This window comes from Cupressus sempervirens, chromosome 6 (assembly GCF_028749045.1).
Source record: "Cupressus sempervirens isolate cs-2001-9-10 chromosome 6, ASM2874904v1, whole genome shotgun sequence".
Classification (NCBI taxonomy): domain Eukaryota; kingdom Viridiplantae; phylum Streptophyta; class Pinopsida; order Cupressales; family Cupressaceae; genus Cupressus; species Cupressus sempervirens.
In genome coordinates, this window is record NC_143123.1 from 698,623,810 (window position 1) to 698,644,288 (window position 20,479).

At 32.4% G+C, this 20,479-nt stretch overlaps 3 protein-coding genes and 1 pseudogene across 3 annotated transcripts; all 4 read right to left on the minus strand.

Annotated features, from left to right (window-relative positions):
- Positions 1-361: 361 nt before the first annotated feature.
- On the minus strand, positions 362-838 carry LOC149554128 (G-type lectin S-receptor-like serine/threonine-protein kinase SD2-2 pseudogene; annotated as a pseudogene).
- A 1,015-nt stretch (positions 839-1,853) lies between these two features.
- Positions 1,854-2,484, minus strand: LOC149554129 (S-locus-specific glycoprotein-like). The gene is made up of 2 exons (XM_089790423.1): positions 2,268-2,484; positions 1,854-2,176 (listed from the first exon to the last, which is right to left on the minus strand). Exons 1-2 carry the CDS (start codon positions 2,482-2,484, stop codon positions 1,854-1,856), a joined length of 540 nt encoding a protein of 179 aa, XP_089646549.1.
- A 14,438-nt stretch (positions 2,485-16,922) lies between these two features.
- LOC149554130 (G-type lectin S-receptor-like serine/threonine-protein kinase SD2-2) lies at positions 16,923-17,916 on the minus strand. The gene is made up of 3 exons (XM_089790424.1): positions 17,764-17,916; positions 17,640-17,676; positions 16,923-17,407 (listed from the first exon to the last, which is right to left on the minus strand). The coding sequence occupies exons 1-3, from the start codon at positions 17,914-17,916 to the stop codon at positions 16,923-16,925; spliced, it is 675 nt and encodes a 224-aa protein (XP_089646550.1).
- A 94-nt stretch (positions 17,917-18,010) lies between these two features.
- LOC149554131 (receptor-like serine/threonine-protein kinase SD1-8) lies at positions 18,011-19,047 on the minus strand. Its single transcript, XM_089790425.1, has 3 exons — positions 18,818-19,047; positions 18,278-18,758; positions 18,011-18,202 (listed from the first exon to the last, which is right to left on the minus strand). Exons 1-3 carry the CDS (start codon positions 19,045-19,047, stop codon positions 18,011-18,013), a joined length of 903 nt encoding a protein of 300 aa, XP_089646551.1.
- Between the last annotated feature and the right edge of the window lie 1,432 nt (positions 19,048-20,479).

A 20,479-nucleotide genomic window follows, 5' to 3' on the forward strand; every position in this document is an offset into this window, starting at 1 on the left:
AGGGCTTTAAAACTAATCTTTGCATGGCATACAATATTTAAGCCGATTTAGAAATCCTAAATTTGATTATGTCTTTTGGACCTTTCTACAGATTGCTGTTAATGACCGGATTCTATTTTATGATTTCCGACAACACCAGAATGTCACAACATTAAGGCGGCAAGCCCAATAGAAATAAGCCTATTGGCTTAAAAATAGTCAATGATTAATCTTTCAGATCTTCAAAAATCTAAACTATACAATAGAATTGGGAAGGTAAAGCATTTTCCATGTTGATACCAAGAGGCAGCCACAATCCATGTGCATAAAACACTCCAAGTCTAATTTTCGTGTCTTTCACAACTATTGAAATCTATTTACATCATATATCGCCACTGCTACTAGTGTTTCTTTTGTCTATTGGATTGTCCATAAGCGCATAGTACTGAATTTGTGAAATTTGTGGCTGCAACTTCCCTTCCAGCATTAGCACCACTTGCCTTATGTTCGGCCTCACTCCCTCATACTTTTCAATGCATAACAACCCCGCAATAATTGTTCTTCTCACCGCTTCACTGTCAGTTTCCTCTGTAGTTCCTGCCTCCAGAATATTAATTGTGTTGCCGTTGAAAATTTGGGAGGCAGCCCATGGGGGAAAGTAATACTTAGTTGCGTCTTGAATGCTTAAATCCAAATTTCTTCGGCCAGAAATGATTTCCAAAAGCATCATACCAAAACTGTACACATCAACCTTGGGAGTAATGGGAAGACCAGAGATCCACTCTGGAGCCAAGTATCCTCTCGTTCCTCTTGTTGTAGTGAGAACACGGCTGAAATCTCTACCCACAAGCTTTGCCATCCAAAATCTGCCAACTTCTAGTCGAAAAATTATTGTCGAGAAGAATATTTTCGGGGTTAACATCACAGTGAATGATACAATCTCTGCATTCTTCATGGAGATAAAGTAATCCTCTTGCTATGCCTAACGCGATCTCAAATCGAATCTTCCTGTCAAGTACCTTATGTTTACCTTTAGATTTATTTGAGAAGAGTAAGGAACTAAGAGAGCCATTACACATGAAATCATAAATCAAATACCTTCTCTTGCCTTCTGCATAAAAGCCTCGAAGCCTGACTAAGAATGATAACTTAGTTATAGAGAGTTGATTTCTGCTCGGAATTGCTTCTCATCTTGTCTCTGTACACTGTTCATCTTCTCTACCGCCACAAGTGTACAGCCGACCAGACGTCCTTTGTACACCGTGCCAAATCCTCCGCTCCCCAGCTTTTTCCTGAAATTCCTCGCTGCAATCTTCAACTCAATGTAGCTAAACATTCTTAGAAGAGAAATCGAGGAATCTGCATGACTCTCCATCGATCGTAGCGTCTGCAGAGGCAGCTACTCGAATAAAAATATTTGCATTGGTTTTTGATGGAAGAGAGGTACGCAAGTTCAAAATATCGCCTGACTAGATTTGGCAGGGCCCTGAAGGCGGACTGAAAGCAAACGCAGTGCAAGAGCAGTTGAGGAGGCAGGCTTTCTGGCAATCTTCCTTCGTCGTTGCAGGGTGTGACGATGCGGATTCAGCAGCAGCCAAACTGTTGCTCGGATCTTGTAATCCGTAGGGGCTTCCATTTTTGGCATGGCAGTTTAAGGGGCCCTGTCGAACACAGCCACTCGATCACGACTCTCGCGAATCCCAAGCGCGAGTGTCTTTTGGGGCGAAGCCTTGTACGCAGCTGCAGAACTGAAGATTGTTGGAGTTGCAAATTTTGTAGGTGCCGCAGAGACCATATATGGAACAGGGTTCTGCTGGTCGAGACCAGAACATATTCCATTTACCGTCATCAAGCAGATCATATGCTTGCATTCCTCAAGACTTTGTTAGGACGAAACGTGAGAGCATATTCTTGGTACCATTCAATGTATACTTGACATAACCGCCAGAGTGAGTGCTTTCAACGCCGACATTGTAGAAGTAGACTTGGTTTATCATCCATGGGATTTCACTGAAAGACTTGCCGTCCCAAGTTCCATATTTCTCCGTTTGTTTGGTTCCAGATGGGTCTGCTTGACAAGAGAAAATCCCAGGACCAGGATCTACTGGGCTTTTCCAATAGACGAGCTTTTGCTGCCCACCGAAGCTCATCCCTAGCAACAAGGTGTCGACAGGGTAGTCAAAATTCTGCCAAACAGCTTCAGATTTGTTGGCATCATGAACATCACAAAATTACCAGAATCTAGTAAAACAGCCTTTTGGTCACATTGGCAGACCAAAGAGATGCACCCATTGCGTCAAACAGTCCAAGATCACCTCCTCCTGGAAGCTTCAAAACGCCAGGACTTTCTCTCGCAGGAGTCTCCCTGTTGGCCTCCCAAACAATCGTATTCTCTGTTATATTGGCATTCCAGATGCCAATATACCAGTTACTCATACCATCTGGGCTGAAAAATCCCAATTCAGATGTGCCATTTCTCGAAATTATTGTCTGATTTCTAGTCATCGATTCGCCCAAGAGAGTGTCCACCTTTGATTGCAGAGCCGTGAGTTTTCAGTTGGATACACACTATAAATACACAGATGCAGAACTTTTTATTGGTTTCGTCCATCACTCCCATTATAATTTACTGTCTAGCGCTCAAGAAGAAAGGAAATTATGCTCAGCCGGAAACACCCCAGAAAGAGAAACCTCACTCCCAACTCAAAGTTTCCAATTTCCCAGACGCGAGATGTGAAAATTCATTTTAAAGAGGTTGAAGTGCTTGCATAACGTAGGGTTTAACATAAAATAAAATAAAATAGTTTTTTGGGGATATGACAGCCATTCAAAAAATTAAGCTGAGGGTGAAAAGTATAGTGTTCTTCCAAACGCATGGAAATTTATTTGGTAGTGTTGCGTAACAAAGACTTGAGAGAAGCAACTCTGCTCATATGTCAAACGTTGGCCACGATAGAGAGAGGAGAAAGAGTGGCAGAGTCATCCACGGGAATTAACATGCGAAGACATTTGGCACGGGAAACATATGAAAAGTTGGTCATATGTGCAAAAGTCTTTGAAAGGGCCAAAGTCGGTCATATGAGCAATAGGCTTCGAAAGGGCAATGAATTATTAATAGAGGAAGAGTCTAGGCGTGTGATTACTATTTCACATTAAGCCTGTCATGTTCCGTGACCTCTTGAGCAATCATAATGCTTATTAGTCCTGCATATGTAGGCGGAAACTATAGTTTTCAGTCTTTTTTTAACTAATAGTTCATGTTTCGAAAACTGTGGAAAGGGAAAAAAACTGTTCATTAATCTTATGGTCTAAGTTAATTTCTCTATTAAGTGAAATTTTATATTTTCAAAAAAAATTCAACTGAAAATTAGAGAAGTTGAGCAAGTGCCATTTTTCAAATTGTTCAATAGACGAGTGACAATTTTCAAAGGAAACATCTTCCATGTGATGGCATCTCACGGTGTAACCTGTCTTGTGTTGCATGTGCATGTAAATAGAAAAAATCTTTAGAGGTCAGGGGGCCTCGTGTGGTGAGAATTGCAATTATGGACTCAGGAACATTAACTTTTCTTGGGTTAGCTTCACATTCAACATAAGAAATTTGCCACAAGATTTTCCACATGGGATTCATTTTTAGTGCTGATTTTGTTGCTTATCAAGTCAGTTCCCATTTCTAGGATACTTTCTATGGTGTATTGTGCAATGAAAAAATATAATCTTTAAACACTTCCATTATTGGAGTATGAAGGTGTTGCAACAGAAGATGGTTGAAAGCCTATAGTTTGAACACCTTTGTTCATATTAAATTTTCACATCAGATGCTCTTATATTTTAAATTTAGACTTACTTATTTGATTTTATTTCATTCCTCATTTGTTGTTTGTTGTATGATTGCAGAGAATACTATGGATGGAGGCACTAGAGATGTTGTTGGGAATAAATATCATTTAAATAAAGTGAGGTCCATTTTACTAGTTATCAACACAAATCTATCAAACTTAATTTTATTTTTCAGTTAAGTGAGATGTTAATTTTTTTTATGTATTTAAATATATTATTTAAATTGTGTTTCAAAAGAAAAGAAAAAAACTGTGTTAAATTGTTGCAGATATTTTAGTCTATAATGTGATTTTTTCAGGTATATGACAGTCTAAGCATGGATCTTTTGCAAAACTTATCTAAATTTATTTGAGATCTTTAGTAATTCAATTTTTGTTCCATCCTTTAGTGATTAAAAAATGGTGTACAATATATGATGTATAATTGCTTTTGACTTCTAGTTTTTCCTATATATATATATATATATTTCAATCATGAATGAAGTTTTTGCTAAATTCAATTTATCAATCTATCTGCACATTCCAAGGCTTCTAGTTTTCCCACTACTATTTTCATCACTGACTAGACGTTTTTTCCACAAAATTAAAAATTTGTTCTCCCCTGCATTGACTATTTTCTTATGGCTGTGAACAATCTTCATTTTGAAAACTCATTTTCCTAATGTAGTGATTTACTATGCATGTTATTAGGATAGCCTTCTTGAAAAAAAAAAATTTCTACACTCAATGGACCAATATTTGAAAAGAAAATGCAAAATATTCAATGCTTTTTTAGTGTTGTCTGCGCCAATATGGGCTTGCACCATTTTTTAAATTTAACAATTTCATCTGTTGTACTCAAATCTCATTTAGAATCATCTCCTACATCAATCATAATATATGTTCATTCATATGCAAGAATTTAAAAGAAGCAATGCCATTGTCATCAAATTTATACAAGAATTTGAAAGAAATAAATATTATTCTACAAATATTTAGCTCAATGTACAACAATTTACCTGGAAACATAGGCCATGGATTACCAACTCTTCTAGTGCTAGAAACCTATTAAGAACCCTTATTCTAGGAATTCTTGGTTTACAACATTGCCTCGATTATAATTTTGAAGACCGATTTTATTAACTAATTCTCCTTTTGAAATTTCATGTAGTAATTTAAGCCTAGTGTATTGCTCAACATCCATGAGGCTTGTTTCTGTCATTATGGCTCAGATAGCCTATGTTTAGGTGCATGAGATTGGAAGAGCGCATATTAAAGTTTCTCAACTTAAAATAAATATGACCTGCCAAATTTTGAAGCTGTGGCCACATGGTCTTGAATCATTCAAGCATGGCGTCATCCACATTTTGAATAGTGTAGCAATAAAATGTCTTTAAGAATCAAAAACCTGATATCTTTAGGAAATTGGCTAAGTTCAATTGCATGACAATGAGGACTTTACATCTAAAAATTAAGTCCCCAATCTCCACCATGTTAGATTCACTATATCTCCCTTTGAATCTTTGAATAGATTTTGTACACACATTTCTGTAACATTCTTTTAAGCTCGAATGCAAATTTAATTGATCAAAGCAGTAGTAGATGGATAATCAGGTATTGCAGAAAGTCTATTTTTTGAGAATTTTCCTTTGACCTTGTGATTAGCATTATACGTGGTAAACCTTTAAGAGTGCCCTATATGTGTGATAGAGGGTAAAATAGATTTACTCTATTTTCTAAAGTTATTTGTTTACCACTGGCCATGTGGAGGGATAAATTTATAGTCATTTATAGAAAAGTCACATTTATTTATTTATTTCTACTATTTTTTTATTTTTATTTTTTAAATTATTTCTATTTCTATGTATTTCATTTTAAATACTATAGTGTGATACTATTGGGATTTAACTATATCATTTTGTATGGCATGACTAGACCCAATCCATATACTTTTGTGTATAAACATTTGATGTAAGTGGAAATCTTGACATTCATTCTTTTGTTTCAACTCTTAGGTATCCAACCGCATGTTACATGATACCACTTTGATCTGCCTAAATCTTTGGAAGATGCTTATGTGGGCAAAATTTTATAGCCATTTTTATTTACGAACTCCAAGTAATTTAATTGGTTTTTTTATTTATTGAATATTTGCATCATTCATAGTGTCTTCATTTTATAAAGCATATGTATTAATATTCTATTCATTTTTTAAAAAAAAAAGAACTTACTTTTTTTTATCTTATGATTTTATCAAAAATTTAATTATTTTCAATTATGAGAAGCTTAATTTTGATTAAAATATTACTTGAACACTTGAAAAATTTCAAAACCTATTTATTCATTAGGTGGGACTCCAGCTCTACAGAGCTCTTGTTGAATATGGCATATAGCTACTAGCATATTTGAAAAATATGAGGTAAAATATTTAATGAGATTTACTTCAAAAGAGTGGTGGACCTTGACAAGAAGTTTGAAACAAGCAAATAATTCCATTGAAATTAAAATTAGTCATGGTATTTCAGTGTGAAATAAGTAAACTAGTCTTACACATAACACACTAAGCTTTGACTTAGCATGTTCTCAATTGTAGACCCCTCTTGTATTTTCTCTTTATGTTAAATTCCCAACTTTCTATTAAAATATTTGTCCAAAGTACTATTTGTTTATTGTCTAACATGCATACCTTGTGAGCCGATAGGCTATTATAGTTGAGACATTCACCAATTTGGTGATGTCTAATACCAAAAATGTTTTGGAGGCAAAAAAAAAACGTGACAACAACAGAGCAAGGAAATGGTGGTTCTTGAAAGTGATGCTTGATGACTATCATATTGTCAACATTTATTATGTTGGTTTCTTAATAGTTTACAGAAAGTTCTACGGTGACTTACGGGAGTTGGCAATAGGGTGGAGATGGCCTTGGTTGTAATAGTGACTTGATCTTCTACGATTAATCCAAGAAAAAAAATCTAATTATATAAGAATACATTGGCCCCTGATCGTTTTAACAAGACAAAGTAGACCAAGAATCTCGTGCAAGCTTCTATCTAAATGTGAAATCCTTTGTTGACTACTAGATATGTAAAATAAAATACTTCATGAAAAAATTGTTCCCTAAATTGGAAATATATAAGTGGAAGAAACAAGTGCCCTCCCATGATGCCAAGGGTGAGAGTTAGGCTGACCATGAGCAGTCCCATTCTATTTTTATGTTTGATGAAATAACAAATGAATGCACTGATTTAGGAGCTACAAATTCCGTATTTGTGTGTCTTTGAACAATGCAACTTTTCTTCTGATCATTCTCAGACCCTATAATTTTTTTCTTTCAACTCCAACAATAGGCCACCCCTTGGCCATATAGAATCTCAATTTTATTATCTACTCTTCTACGATTGTTTGTCACTTATTTATCAACAAAATATACATCATAAACATCATCTTTATCAACTATTTTGTATGCTCTTTGTTCTTGTCATGCTTGTAGAATCATCTTTTCAATATTGACAAAGGTGAACCGTCATCTCAAGAGAAATTATTTAACTAAGAGTTTTTTGTAGATTTTATAATAGTTCAGTTTGATCAAGCACATGCCTGTTGCCCTTTTCTTCTTTAAACTTTTATTTCATTTTTTATTGTGTGAATGAGAATATATTTAGTAATTTCATGGATATTAAATTTTAATATATTTGGTACTTATAAAGTTGTAAATTAGATATAATATTAAAAATAAATAATGTAGATAAGTATCTTTAAAGTTTTACATAGCCTTGTTTAGACATAACACTCTTCTAAATGTTTGAATCTTTAGTTTCCAACATGCCATGGTAGTTTTAATCATGTTTTAGTTTCTTCTATTTTGGAAGACAAAATTAGCACATTTAAAAAATAACACAAAAGAAGGTGGTAGTTGGGAGCCCTCATAGAGGAATGTGTGTTTGCTTAATTTGTCGATCCTGACTTACTATTTGCCTTGGACTTAAATTTAAGTTTGGGTGGTTTAATAATTTTGAAAGAGGTCTTTAAGTTTCAATAATAAAATGAACATCAACAAGTCAACCTATTTGTAGAGGAAAACTCTTGATGTATAATTTTAGAAATATAAATTTACAAGCACTGTATGTAAACCATCTATGAAAGACTACAAATTTATTTAGTTAACTACTTGTTTAATATAATTAGTTGTGCAGATTATTTATGAAACAAGTGCGATATAGTTGCTTGTATTTTTTGTAAGACATAATGGTTTAATTAAGTAGAATAAAATGGTTATCATCAAAAATAATTTAATTTTACTTTTTTTTTTAAAAAACTATTTCAAATTTATATATTATTAAATAATATATTTATAGCATAGTTGTATATTAAAAATAAAGAATAGTTGTATCTTAGTGTATTAATATTTTGTTCTATTTTATTTAAAGTATATATATATTTATATATATATATATATAAACAAACACACACACACACCTTCATATGTTTATATATTTGTGCATCAAAAAATATAGCCTTAGAATAGGGATACTTCCTGTAAATTTCCTCCTATAAGACCCAAATATCTAAGCCAATCAATTGCAAGTAAAATAGTTTTATTGGTTTAAAAACTAAAAATATCACATATATACCTTAGAAAAATAAAAAATCAAAATTCAAAATTAAAATATTTAAACATAATTGGTTGGAAGGAAAAAGATTAATCACTTGTTAAATAGAAGTGATTGCAATAGTATATTGCTATGGCAAATACAATAACAATTGAACACATGTTAGAGAAGCACTTTAAGCAATCATTAGACCCTTGGAACTTGGACTAGTAGTATAGTTATAAAGTAATGTCCAAATCAACTATTGAAATACTCTCAACTCCATAAAAATGATATATAAAATTATTTGTATTACTTTTGTGATGCCACATACATATATGATACAAAGGCACTAAAATATAAAATACTTGTTGTTGTCAACTGGGATTAGCAAGGTCAATAATGAGAATTTTTGGTAACAAACTTTTAGGAATTAATCAAGTTATAGATTTCTTACACAAAAAATTTGAAGCAAAGAATGTAATTGTGAATATGAAAGATCTCGTACAAGTACTACATTAATGCTTATAATGTAAGGTCCATTATTTAGTAGTGTAGCTTATCATTGTTGTACTCATAATGTTATAGGAACCATGAGGATCGTTGGTTGTTTGGGAATAGTTTTTGAAAGAAAGTAACAATCTATTAGTTTATTATATTACATATATAAACAAGATTTTTTTGAGTAGTTTTATTATATTTATAGTTGCATTTGTGGAAAACAATTTAGCTACCTCAGTTTGTAGAGCATATTACATATAAATTTTAAAGAAAAACTTACATATGGTTTTAGAACTTTTCCTTCTATTAGATTTGTGCTTACAAATTAGCAATGAGAAAATGGTCAAGTAAATTTAGTGTGTGTTGAAAGAGTATTTTTATCTTGGTTTGTTCTAATTATCATTGTTGTGCTTGTAACATTCTAGAACCACAAGAACCCTTGGGTGCTTGAGAGTAGATGTTGGAAGTGTAGGAAGAATGGAAGCCAACATTTAGTTAGGTAGCTTATGATTATTGTACTACTAAAGTCATGAGAACTTTGAGAATTGTTGGTTTCTTGGGAATAGTTTGAAAGAGAGAAATCAACTATTAATACCTTTTATAGTGAATATTCTAGACTAAAGACACAAAGTGAGTCAAAAACCAACATAATCCCAATCACAAAATAATCTTCAAGTATTTAACTATTAGGATCATTGTTCAATCTAATTGTCATTACTAATGTTCTTCCTTTACTAGGTGAATTTAATTAGTTTTATAATATTGACTATTTAAAATATATTTTTGTTATTTTTATTTTTACTTTTACTTTTAATAATATTTTAACTTTTCATAATCAATATTGGACCATATAATTCATAAATTTTACTCATTAAAATTTATAATTACAAAAAGATATTTTCTCATTTAATTAATATTTAATTATCAAATGTAAATATATATAAAAAATTTATAATAGTAAAAAAATTAAAATGTAATGTAAGTTGACCATTTTATGATTGATATTTAAGAAAAAAAATATCTTAAATAATTCATTTAAAATTATTATTTTTTAATAAATAATCATTTCTATTTATTTAAATCTTTATAATATTTTTAACTGATTTAAAAAAAAATTATTTTACTAATTTTATCTCAAAAATCAATTTTAAGAAGGAAAAATAAGTTATTTAATATTGTTACATTTGAAATAAGTGACTTCTTTTGTATTTAATATTCCAGTTTGTATTCTTTATATATTTTTTCATCATTATTTATAACTCTTTTATAAAAAATAATAGCCAATCAAAAATATTTATAACATTAATTTTTTAAAAATATTTTTATCAATGTTAAGTTAAATAATTACGAAAAATTAAAATTAATACTGAAAAAAATATACATAATATCCACTAAAAAATAACTATCAATTTGATAGAATATTAATTAATGATATCTAAAAAAATATAGACCTTGGCATAATAAACACTCTTAGTTTAGATAGATTTTTGTCAATTATTTAAATTCTATTTATTTACTAAAACTTTTAGCTATTACATTTAAGTAAATAAAACTAATTCTTACCTAAATACAACTTAACATCAAAAAAAAATCATTATTAGATACTTTAAGTATATTTCTTCAAAAATTATTTAACATTTATTATTATATTAATAAAAGATAAATATAATAAAAAAATATTTTGAAAACACTAAATTGATTATTTACTAAAATATTACAGTAATTATTAAATACTTTATTTACATTAGAATAAGTCATATTATTATTTATAAATAATAATTTCATATAATTTTATCATTAGATTAAAAATAGCTTTATCCAAAACATATATTTAATTCAAATAACACTTAACATCATTTATAATCCTTTGTCAAGTAACACACGTAGACTTCTTATTTATTTTAATAAAATAAATAAAGTCATCGTTCCATCTATAAGATAATGACTCGGTGTACAATTTAAATAGGACAAAAACAAACAACTCAACGGTAAAGGTATTCAGAAAAAAAAAAACCAGAAATAAGGAAAGAGAAGCACATGAAAAATGCAATTATGAGTAACACAAGAATAGATTTGTAAACCCTAATCAACCTCATATATTATTAATAAAGATTCTCAAAGCATTCATAAGGATAATTATTAGATTACTTTAAAATATTGATTGAGGGAATTTATCTAATATATCATTCAACAATACAAAAAAATTATAGTATTTCAAATAGATCAAATATCAAGTTACAATATCACTGTTTTCTCCTTGGTCAGAATCTATAAAGGCCACTTCCAATATAATACCTAATCTTGTCAAAGATCCCAAGTTACATTGATCTACCTAGAAAGGATGGCCCAAAAATTGCAAAAAGAAAAGAAAAAGCATAGAAAGAGAATCATTGTCTAACCAAATTTCAATACCTCATGTCAACAATAGTTTCACACACTTTATTAAGCTTGTCAAAGGCTCATTAGGATTTACACACCTATATTGTATTTGATATCAAATTTCCCTTCTCCTATGTGCTTAGCAGCCATTACTACCAACTTGTTGATAAATAAAACCTATTGGCTCCTCCTCATCACATGCATATAAGCACATAACTACTAGTACAATTTATATAACAAATGATGAGCCTTGAAACAAATGTCCTTGCATATAGTTTAAGAGTTGGTGGTGTAAGTATTTAGATACTTTAACACTCAACTATGAATCCCTAATCTCGTGCATATTAGATAAGGCCCATGCTTGTCTTTGTATTTTAACTCCTTGTTGCTCTTCTCCATGACTTAAGGTGAGGTCTCATTGATGGCCACTTCCTAAAAAATAGAGTTCGAGATTATGGATTTTGTTTAGGAATATTTCAAAGTTGTTGGTCCCAGCAATCTTGTAGTCAATTTCGGATTAAAAGTTTAATCTCTAAAATTGAAAGATGTTCGTCCTCTCATTAATACATATCTATGTCGTGCAACAATAAAAACAAGTTAAAAAAATTAGTTTCCTTCTAATTTTATTTTTACTGAAAATTTAAACATAAATGGTTACTAAATGGAAAATAACAATCTGAGACAAATTTTGTTCCCATCTCATTTTCATCCGCTTACTGAAAAATAAGAACTCCTAAATACAATTTAGGAAAAGATTTCAAATATTCACATTACAAAAATAAATCTTCACGTTATCTCTTCTTCCTTGAAAGTAGAAGTTTAAACCTCCTACATATCTCCAACATACCTATGATAGAATAATTAAACTTTTCATACTATTACAATTGACTTATACATTTACATTAAAATTTGGCTTGGCTATATTTTTTAGAACCGTTTTCCATGATACACGAGAAATAAATTTTACTTTGTGGACTACGACACCTGACTTATCCACACGTAGACTTGTATGACTGGCTTAGCCACGGAGCAGCATGACTACGACGACTGACTTAATCACGGGGAGCTGCTTCTGCGACGACTGCTTTACTGGACTTGTCTGCCCAAAAACGTTTCTCCAAACCCTTTCCCACCTAACTATGAACCAACATAGTTGTTTCCCGGCCACAAAATTTAAAGCATTACTTTCAAATTATTAAATGTGAGAGCATAGTGCATTCCTAGCTCTTTGGTATGAATCTGCAGCTCACATGTTTGGAAAACTAGGGAGTTAATTTCTAAATCCAAGGCCTCTTGGAAGTGGCATTTATCTTTGACAAAAATATCCACCTTAGCATTTATTTTTAAGTACATTTTAAGGCTTGAGGAGGTTCATTCCATAACTAACGATGGGTGAAATCAAGGAAAAAGTTCTGCTTAAGCCTGTTATGCTGCTCAAATTTCTGTAAAAATGTCCACTTTCAGATTTATTAATAATAGGTGAAGCTGTGAAGCTTTTGGCACTATTTCTGGCATACCCGATTTGGGGTTTCTTGAGAAATTTGGTGGATCTTTGTGATACTAGTTGTTTGATCTTGAAAATCTGATTAGAGGCGTGAAATATCATACAAAATTAGTAAAGGGACATTTCACATGACTTCTTAGTCCACACCATTCGCATTAAATAGTTTTTTACTTTTGGCTACGTAAAGTGTTAATCTTTTGTTATTTGATTTATTATACTTTAAATTTTTATTTGAAATGAATTTTAATAATAGTGGTAAGCTATTTTTAGAAATGATTATGTAAATATTTTTTCAGATCATACTTCCATATCTATCATCTGAATGAAAGAGAAATAAAAGGAAAGAATGCTGGATCATACAATGTGATCTAAAAGTTGAAGGAAAAATCCTTACACAATCTATTTCAAAAATAACAATTGAAAAATAAATTTTAATAATAAATGACTGTAAGATTCTTATATTCTTATATACTTATTCCAAATATTTTTGTAAACTTTGATAAAATCTTCCTTAAAATTACAATGCACATTCAACAATTGAATTTAATTAGACTATCCCTATATACACAATCTATTCTTTATTTAAAAATATTTACTATTTTAATCAATGACATTCCATTTGTTTTCCTATAAATTTTCTTTAAAAATCTATATTAAAATATTAAATTGTATAAGCCTTTATAGATATAGATCAAAAAAGTTTATCAAACTTATATTTTAATTATTATCGAAAATGATCATTGCTAAGATTGCTAACATAAAGCTGATGAATTCTTGCTAATTGTTCTTGTAAGAAACAAATTTCACCGACTTTTTTCCTAAGAAAAGCTTCACAACTAAATATTAGCAACATAACAAAGATAAATAGATAAAATACAATTTTTAGAATTCTTTAATAGGATTAAAATGAGATTTAAGTTATTTGTAATAAGACAACTCATATTCAAGAAATGCAACCCTCTTAGCAAGAGCAGTTACCTCTGGGACCGAAAATTGTGAGGAGAAAGGTGTCAAGATAAAGGAAAAAAAAATTATATGTGTCCTAGCACCTAGATATTATCCATAAAATTGTTGTAGGGCATTGCCATATTATCATTTAAATTACCATGCTAGACATGTAAGTAAAATGTGGGAACATGGACAAGATATTATCTATGCAATATGTTGAAGAAAATACCAGTCCTACTAAGTATATTATTGTATCCTACAAGCTACTGTCTATCTGACATGTTAGAAACACACTTATGTGGCTAACTCTATCAAAAATGCATGCCAAATTTGAAAGCACATGTGAGGTACTAGTATTGTTTTAACATTTCCAAGTGTCTAGTCAAGCCCTTTAATAAAATATAATATATAAATAATCTACTAGTAACATCAAAAAATGCTAAAAATTCTATCTTCTCTTTTAAACTGTCAACAAAAACCCTAACGTTCCTTGAACATGACACACCCACTTTTAAGAAAGATTTCATCTTTCTATTTTTCATCAAATTTTCTCAATATAAAATTAAAAATACTACTAGGAAAATTGAAAGCTGATAAAAAATAATTGAAATCTAGAAATTTGATTAAATAGGAATTTATCTCAGTCTATGGTATAAATGGGCTTGTTTTGCAATTTTTTCAGGTCCCAATGCAACAATAAACGTGTAATAGCAAGTCAAAAACATTAATCCCCACCTTCTAAACAAATAAAAGTTATCTCTATTTGGACAACTCACAAATAATCATGTATAAAAAAATATGTTGGTCACCACCTTCTAAACAGAGAAAAATTACCTATGTTTGGACAACTCACAAATAATCATGCCCAAAAAAAATTATGTTGTTCTCTCTCTCCAATCAACTAATTATAGATTATACAATTGACTAGGCATGAATCAGAAGATCCAAATAGAAAACAAGGGCAATGAGGCCACATCAAAATTTTGATGGCTTTTACAATCCAAACTTTGTGCCGAAAAGTAATGGCAACCCATTTGTTCGACGTTTCTAGTTTTACAAATATCTGGAAAGAAAAAATAGAATTAGGGATGATGAGCAGTATAGAACAATAGAGCCCAGCAAAATAGCAAACAGTCCTCTATACAACCCTGCCTGCAACGCTATCCTTTTGGGAGCACATGTCAACCTGCAAAGCCCTCCAAGTTTGAAGTTTGGTCTTAATATAACATGAATTGAGATTGGATGTGAAGGGAAACCAAGAAAGAATAATATTGATATATATGTCATCTATACATTTGAAATTTGTAGCAAAGATAGCTAAATACAATTTTCACAAGTTTTATGTAACTATTCAATTGGGGCCATTTCACAGATGTTTGGAGAACAATTTGTATTGTGAACTTCCTAATGAAATCTATAAGGTAAACATGCACATTTCTAAATTTTACATTGCTTAAATTCAATTATGACACTTTTTTCACTTTTTCATAGCCATTTTCCCATGCACCAATTTTAGTGATTCCTTTTCATCTTACAAATTGCTCAAAGTTTCTTCAGTCAATTCAAACATTCACTTTTAAAAATAGTTCCAAAATCAACTAAAGTTTCAATAAAAACTACCCGTGGATTAAACTCGTTCAAAACAATCCAAAAGTACTTGATATAGAGGTCAATATAAAAAAAACTGCAACATCAACGAAATTTTAGGTAGAAAAAGAAAATTCAATAACAAATCACCAACCCATAGAAAATTAACTAAGCATGAAGTCAAAATTCAGCAAAAATGGTTCCATCAAATACTCAACATAAGCAAAAATAAAATAAAAAATTATATGAAGTTGCATATAAAAAAATAAAAATCAACAGAAATTCTCTAGAAACATGAATTTGTGCAAGGAAAAAAGTCTCAGTTGTCATCAATCTTTAAAATATCTCACCAAATGCAAAGAATCCTTTAATACAAGCTTTGATAATCCACACCAAGTAAATTTTGCAAAAAAGAAATGAAGATCTGAATCTCCATATTAAAATAACACAATTTAAGATACGACAAACAAGTCATAGAGAAACCAGTTTAGCGAGTAATAATTTACATATCGGATTAGATAAAACTGGTGATTGTCTAATGAACACATGAAATTCCTCAACCCTAACTAGTATTGTTGCAGCAAAGGCATCTTAATGTCTGGTTAGTCCAGCGACAAATTGTAGAAATATTTTTTGCCAGGTATAAATTTCTTCTTGTCTTTTCAGTTGAATTTGACAAGTTTCACCAGATATGGATGAACAAAGATAAAATGTTGCATGCTAAAAGACATTAGCCATCTGTAATAGCCTCATCTGTAGCAGCCTGTTATTTGAGTGAGTCACGTGAGGCTCATGTAACAAGACACATAAAATTTCTAGAGAAAGACACATCTCTTGTCCCTGCTAGTTATCCTAACTCTATTTTTGTTCAATTTTTGAGGCTAAAAAACAAAAAGACCACCAAGAAAAAGCAACATGCCCAATGAAGAAAGAGAAATTAAAATGCTCTAAATTGCGTATAATGAATTTTTTCATGCCAACTATAGGTTAAAATGAAGACTAAAGAATGTGCACAATTACCTAAGCAGAACTAATGAGAAATAGAGCATTAATAACTTTAGTTCCTAGGATTAATAATATAACAAAACAAACATTAAGAAATTTGGCAAAGGAAAGGAGAGCGAATTCCCTTGAGAGTTTCCATTGTGATACCTTACATGTTTCACTAATTTCTTGCATTATTCAATTATAATTTGGAAAATGGTATTGTGAAGATTTGGAGGAAGGAGCTCCGTTCATGGTTGTACTAGACAAGAAGGGCTTTAAAACTAATCTTTGCATGACATACAATATTTAAGCCGATTTAGAAATCCTAAATTTGATTATGTCTTTTGGACCTTTCTACAGATTGTTGTTAATGACCGGATTTTATTTTATGATTTCCCACAACACCAGAATGTCACAACATTAAGGCGGCAAGCCCAATAGAAATAAGCCTATTGGCTTAAAAATAGTCAATGATTAATCTTTCAGATCTTCAAAAATCTAAACTATACAATAGAATTGGGAAGGTAAAGCATTTTCCATGTTGATACCAAGAGGCAACCACAATCCATGGGCATAAAACACTGCAAGTCTAATTTTCGTGTCTTTCACAACTATTGAAATCTATTTACGTCATATATCGCCACTGCTACTAGTGTTTTTTTGGTCTATTGGATTATCCATAAGCGCATAGTACTGAATTTGTGAAATTTGTGGCTGCAACTTCCCTTCCAGCATTAGCACCACTTGCCTTATGTTCGGCCTCACTCCCTCATACTTTTCAATGCATAACAACCCGACAATAATTGTTCTTCTCACCTCTTCACTGTCAGTTTCCTCTGCAGTTCCTGCCTCCACAATATTAATTGTGTTGCCGTTGAAAATTTGGGAGGCAGCCCATGAGGGAAAGTAATACTTAGTTGAGTCTTGAATGCTTAAATCCAAATTTCTTCGGCCAAAAATGATTTCCAAAAGCATCATACCAAAACTGTACACATCAACCTTGGGAGTAATGGGAAGACCAGAGATCCACTCCGGAGCCAAGTATCCTCTCGTTCCTCTTGTTGTAGTGAGAACACGGCTGAAATCTCTACCCACAAGCTTTGCCAGTCCAAAATCTGCCAACTTCCAGTCAAAAAATTAATGTCGAGAAGAATATTTTCGGGCTTAACTTCGCAGTGAATGATACAATCTCTGCATTCTTCATGGAGATAAAGTAATCCTCTTGCTATGCCTAACGCGATCTCAAATCGAGTCTTCCAGTCGAGTACCTTATGTTTACCTTTAGATTTATTTGAGAAGAGTAAGGAACTAAGAGAGCCATTACACATGAAATCATAAATCAAATACCTTCTCTTGCCTTCTGCATAAAAGCCTCGGAGCCTGACTAAGAATGATAAATTAGTTATAGAGAGCTGATTTCTGCTCGGAATTGCTTCTCATCTTGTCTCTGTACACTGTTCATCTTCTTTACCGCCACAAGTGTACAGTCTACCAGACGTCCTTTGTACACCGTGCGAAATGCTCCGCTCCCCAGCTTTGTCCTGAAATTCCTAGTTGCAATCTTCAACTCAATGTAGCTAAACATTCTTAGAAGAGAAATCGAGGAATCTGCATGACTCTCCATCGATCGTAGCGTGTACAGAGGCAGCTACTCGAATAAAAATATTTGCATTGGTTTTTGATGGAAGAGAGGTACGCAAGTTCAAAATATCGCCTGACTAGATTTGGCAGGGCCCTGAAGGCGGACTGAAAGCAAACGCGGTGCAAGAGCAGTTGAGGAGGCAGGCTTTCTGGCAATCTTTCTTCGTCATTGTAGGGTGTGACGATGCGGATTCAGCAGCAGCCAAACTGTTGCTCGGATCTCGTAATCCGTAGGTGCTTCCATTTTTGGCATGGCAGTTTAAGGGGCTCTGTCGAACACAGCCACTCGATCACGACTCTCGCAAATCCCAAGCGCGAGTGTCTTTTGGGGCTAAGCCTTGTACGCAGCTGCAGAACTGAAAATTGTTGGAGTTGCAGATTCCGTAGGCGCCGCAGAGACCATATATGGAACAGGGTTCTGCTGGTCGAGACCAGAACATATTCCATTTACCGTCATCAAGCAGATCATATGCTTGCATTCCTCCAGACTTTGTTTGGACGAAACATGAGAGCATATTCTTGGTACCATTCAATGTATACTTGACATAACAGCTAGAGTGAGTGCTTTCAACGCCGACATTGTAGAAGTAGACTTGGTTTATCATCCATGGGATTTCACTGAAAGACTTGCCGTCCCAAGTTCCATATTTCTCCGTTTGTTTGGTTCCAGATGGGTCTGCTTGAGAAGAGAAAATCCCAGGAGAAGGATCTACTGGGCTTTTCCAATAGACGAGCTTTTGCTGCCCACCGAAGCTCATCCCTGGCAACAAGGTGTCGACGGGATAGTCAAAACTCTGCCAAACAGCTTTAGATTTGTTGGCATCACTGCACATCACAAAATTACCAGAATCTAGTAAAACAGCCTTTTGGTCACATTGGCAGACCAAAGAGATGCACCCATTGTGTCAAACAGTCCAAGATCACCTCCTCCTGAAAGCTTCAAAACGCCAGAACTTTCTCTCGCAGGAGTCTCCCTGTTGGCCACCCAAACAATCGTATTCTCTGTTATATTGGCATTCCAGATGCCAATATACCAGTTACTCTTACCATCTGGGCTGAAAAATCCCAATTGAGATGTGCCATTTCTCAAAATTATTGTCTGATTTCTAGTCATCGATTCGCCCAAGAGAGTGTCCACCTTTGACTGCAGAGCCGTGAGTTTTCAGTTGGATACACACTATAAATACACAGATGCAGAACTTTTTATTGGTTTCGTCCATCACTCCCAATATAATTTACTATCTAGCGCTCAAGTAGAAAGGAAATTATGCTAAGCCGGAAACACCCCAGAAAGAGAAACCTCACTCCCAACTCAAAGTTTCCAATTTCCCAGAAGCGAGATGTGAAAATTCATTTTAAAGAGGTTGGTGTGCTTGCATAACGTAGGGTTTAAAATAAAATAAAATTGTTTTTTGGGGATATGACAGCCATTCACAAAATTAAGCTGAGGGTGAAAAGTATAGTGTTCTTAATAGAGGAAGAGTCTAGGCGTGTGATTTTAACTATTTCACATTAAGCTTGGCATGTTCCGTGACCTCTTGAACAATCATAATGCTTATTAGTCCTGCATATTTAGGCGGAGACTATAGTTTTCAGTCTCTTTTTAACTAATAGTTCATGTTTTGAAAACTGTGCAAAGGGAAAAAAATGTTCATTAATCTTATGGTCTAAGTTAATTTCTCTATTAAGTGAAATTTTAGATTTTAAAAAAAAATTCAACTGAAAATTAGAGAAGTAGAGCAAGTGCCATTTTTCAAATTGTTCAATAGACGAGTGGCAATTTTCAAAGGAAACATCTTCCATGTGATGGCATCTCACGGTGTAACCTGTCTTGTGTTGCATGTGCATGTAAATAGAAAAAATCTTTAGAGGTCAGGGGGCCTCGTGTGGTGAGAATTGTAATTATGGACTCAGGTACATTAACTTTTCTTGGGTTAGCTTCACATTCAACATAAGAAATTTGCCACAAGATTTTCCACTGGGATTCATTTTTAGTGCTGATTTTGTTGCTTATCAAGTCAGTTCCCATTTCTAGGATACTTTCTATGGTGTATTGTGCAATGAAAAAATATAATCTTTAAACACTTCCATTATTGGAGTATGAAGGTGTTGCAACAGAAGATGTTTGAAAGCCTACAGTTTGAACACCTTTGTTCATATTAAATTTTCACATCAGATGCTCTTATATTTTAAATTTAGACTGACTTATTTGATTTTATTTCATTCCTCATTTTTTGTTTGTTGTATGATTGCAGAGAATACTATGGATGGAGGCACTAGAGATGTTGTTGGGAATAAATATCATTTAAATAAAGTGAGGTCCATTTTACTAGTTATGAACACAAATCTATGAAACTTAATTTTATTTTTCAATTAAGTGAGATGTTAATTTTTTTATGTATTTAAATATATTATTTAAATTGTGTTTCAAGATAAAAGAAAAAAACTGTGTTCAATTGTTGCAGATATTTTAGTCTATAATGTGATTTTTTCAGGTATATGACAATCTAAGCATGGATCTTTTGCAAAACTTATCTAAATTTATT

Excerpts from the sequence above, each read along its gene's own strand:
- LOC149554129 (XM_089790423.1), bottom strand. The coding sequence starts at position 2,484 with ATGACTAGAAATCAGACAATAATTTCGAGAAATGGCACATCTGAATTG. Across the intron at positions 2,177-2,267 it reads TGGACTGTTTGACGCAATGG|CTGTTTGGCAGAATTTTGAC; the intron begins GTGCATCTCTTT and ends ACAAATCTGAAG.
- LOC149554130 (XM_089790424.1), bottom strand. The coding sequence starts at position 17,916 with ATGGAGAGTCATGCAGATTCCTCGATTTCTCTTCTAAGAATGTTTAGC. Across the intron at positions 17,677-17,763 it reads TAGACTGTACACTTGTGGCG|TCAGGCTCCGAGGCTTTTAT; the intron begins GTAAAGAAGATG and ends TATCATTCTTAG. Across the intron at positions 17,408-17,639 it reads TATGCAGAAGGCAAGAGAAG|ATTTTGGACTGGCAAAGCTT; the intron begins GTATTTGATTTA and ends GGAAGTTGGCAG.
- LOC149554131 (XM_089790425.1), bottom strand. The coding sequence starts at position 19,047 with ATGACTAGAAATCAGACAATAATTTTGAGAAATGGCACATCTCAATTG. Across the intron at positions 18,759-18,817 it reads ACAATGGGTGCATCTCTTTG|TGATGCCAACAAATCTAAAG; the intron begins GTCTGCCAATGT and ends TGTGATGTGCAG. Across the intron at positions 18,203-18,277 it reads ATTTTCAGTTCTGCAGCTGC|AGCCCCTTAAACTGCCATGC; the intron begins GTACAAGGCTTA and ends TGTGTTCGACAG.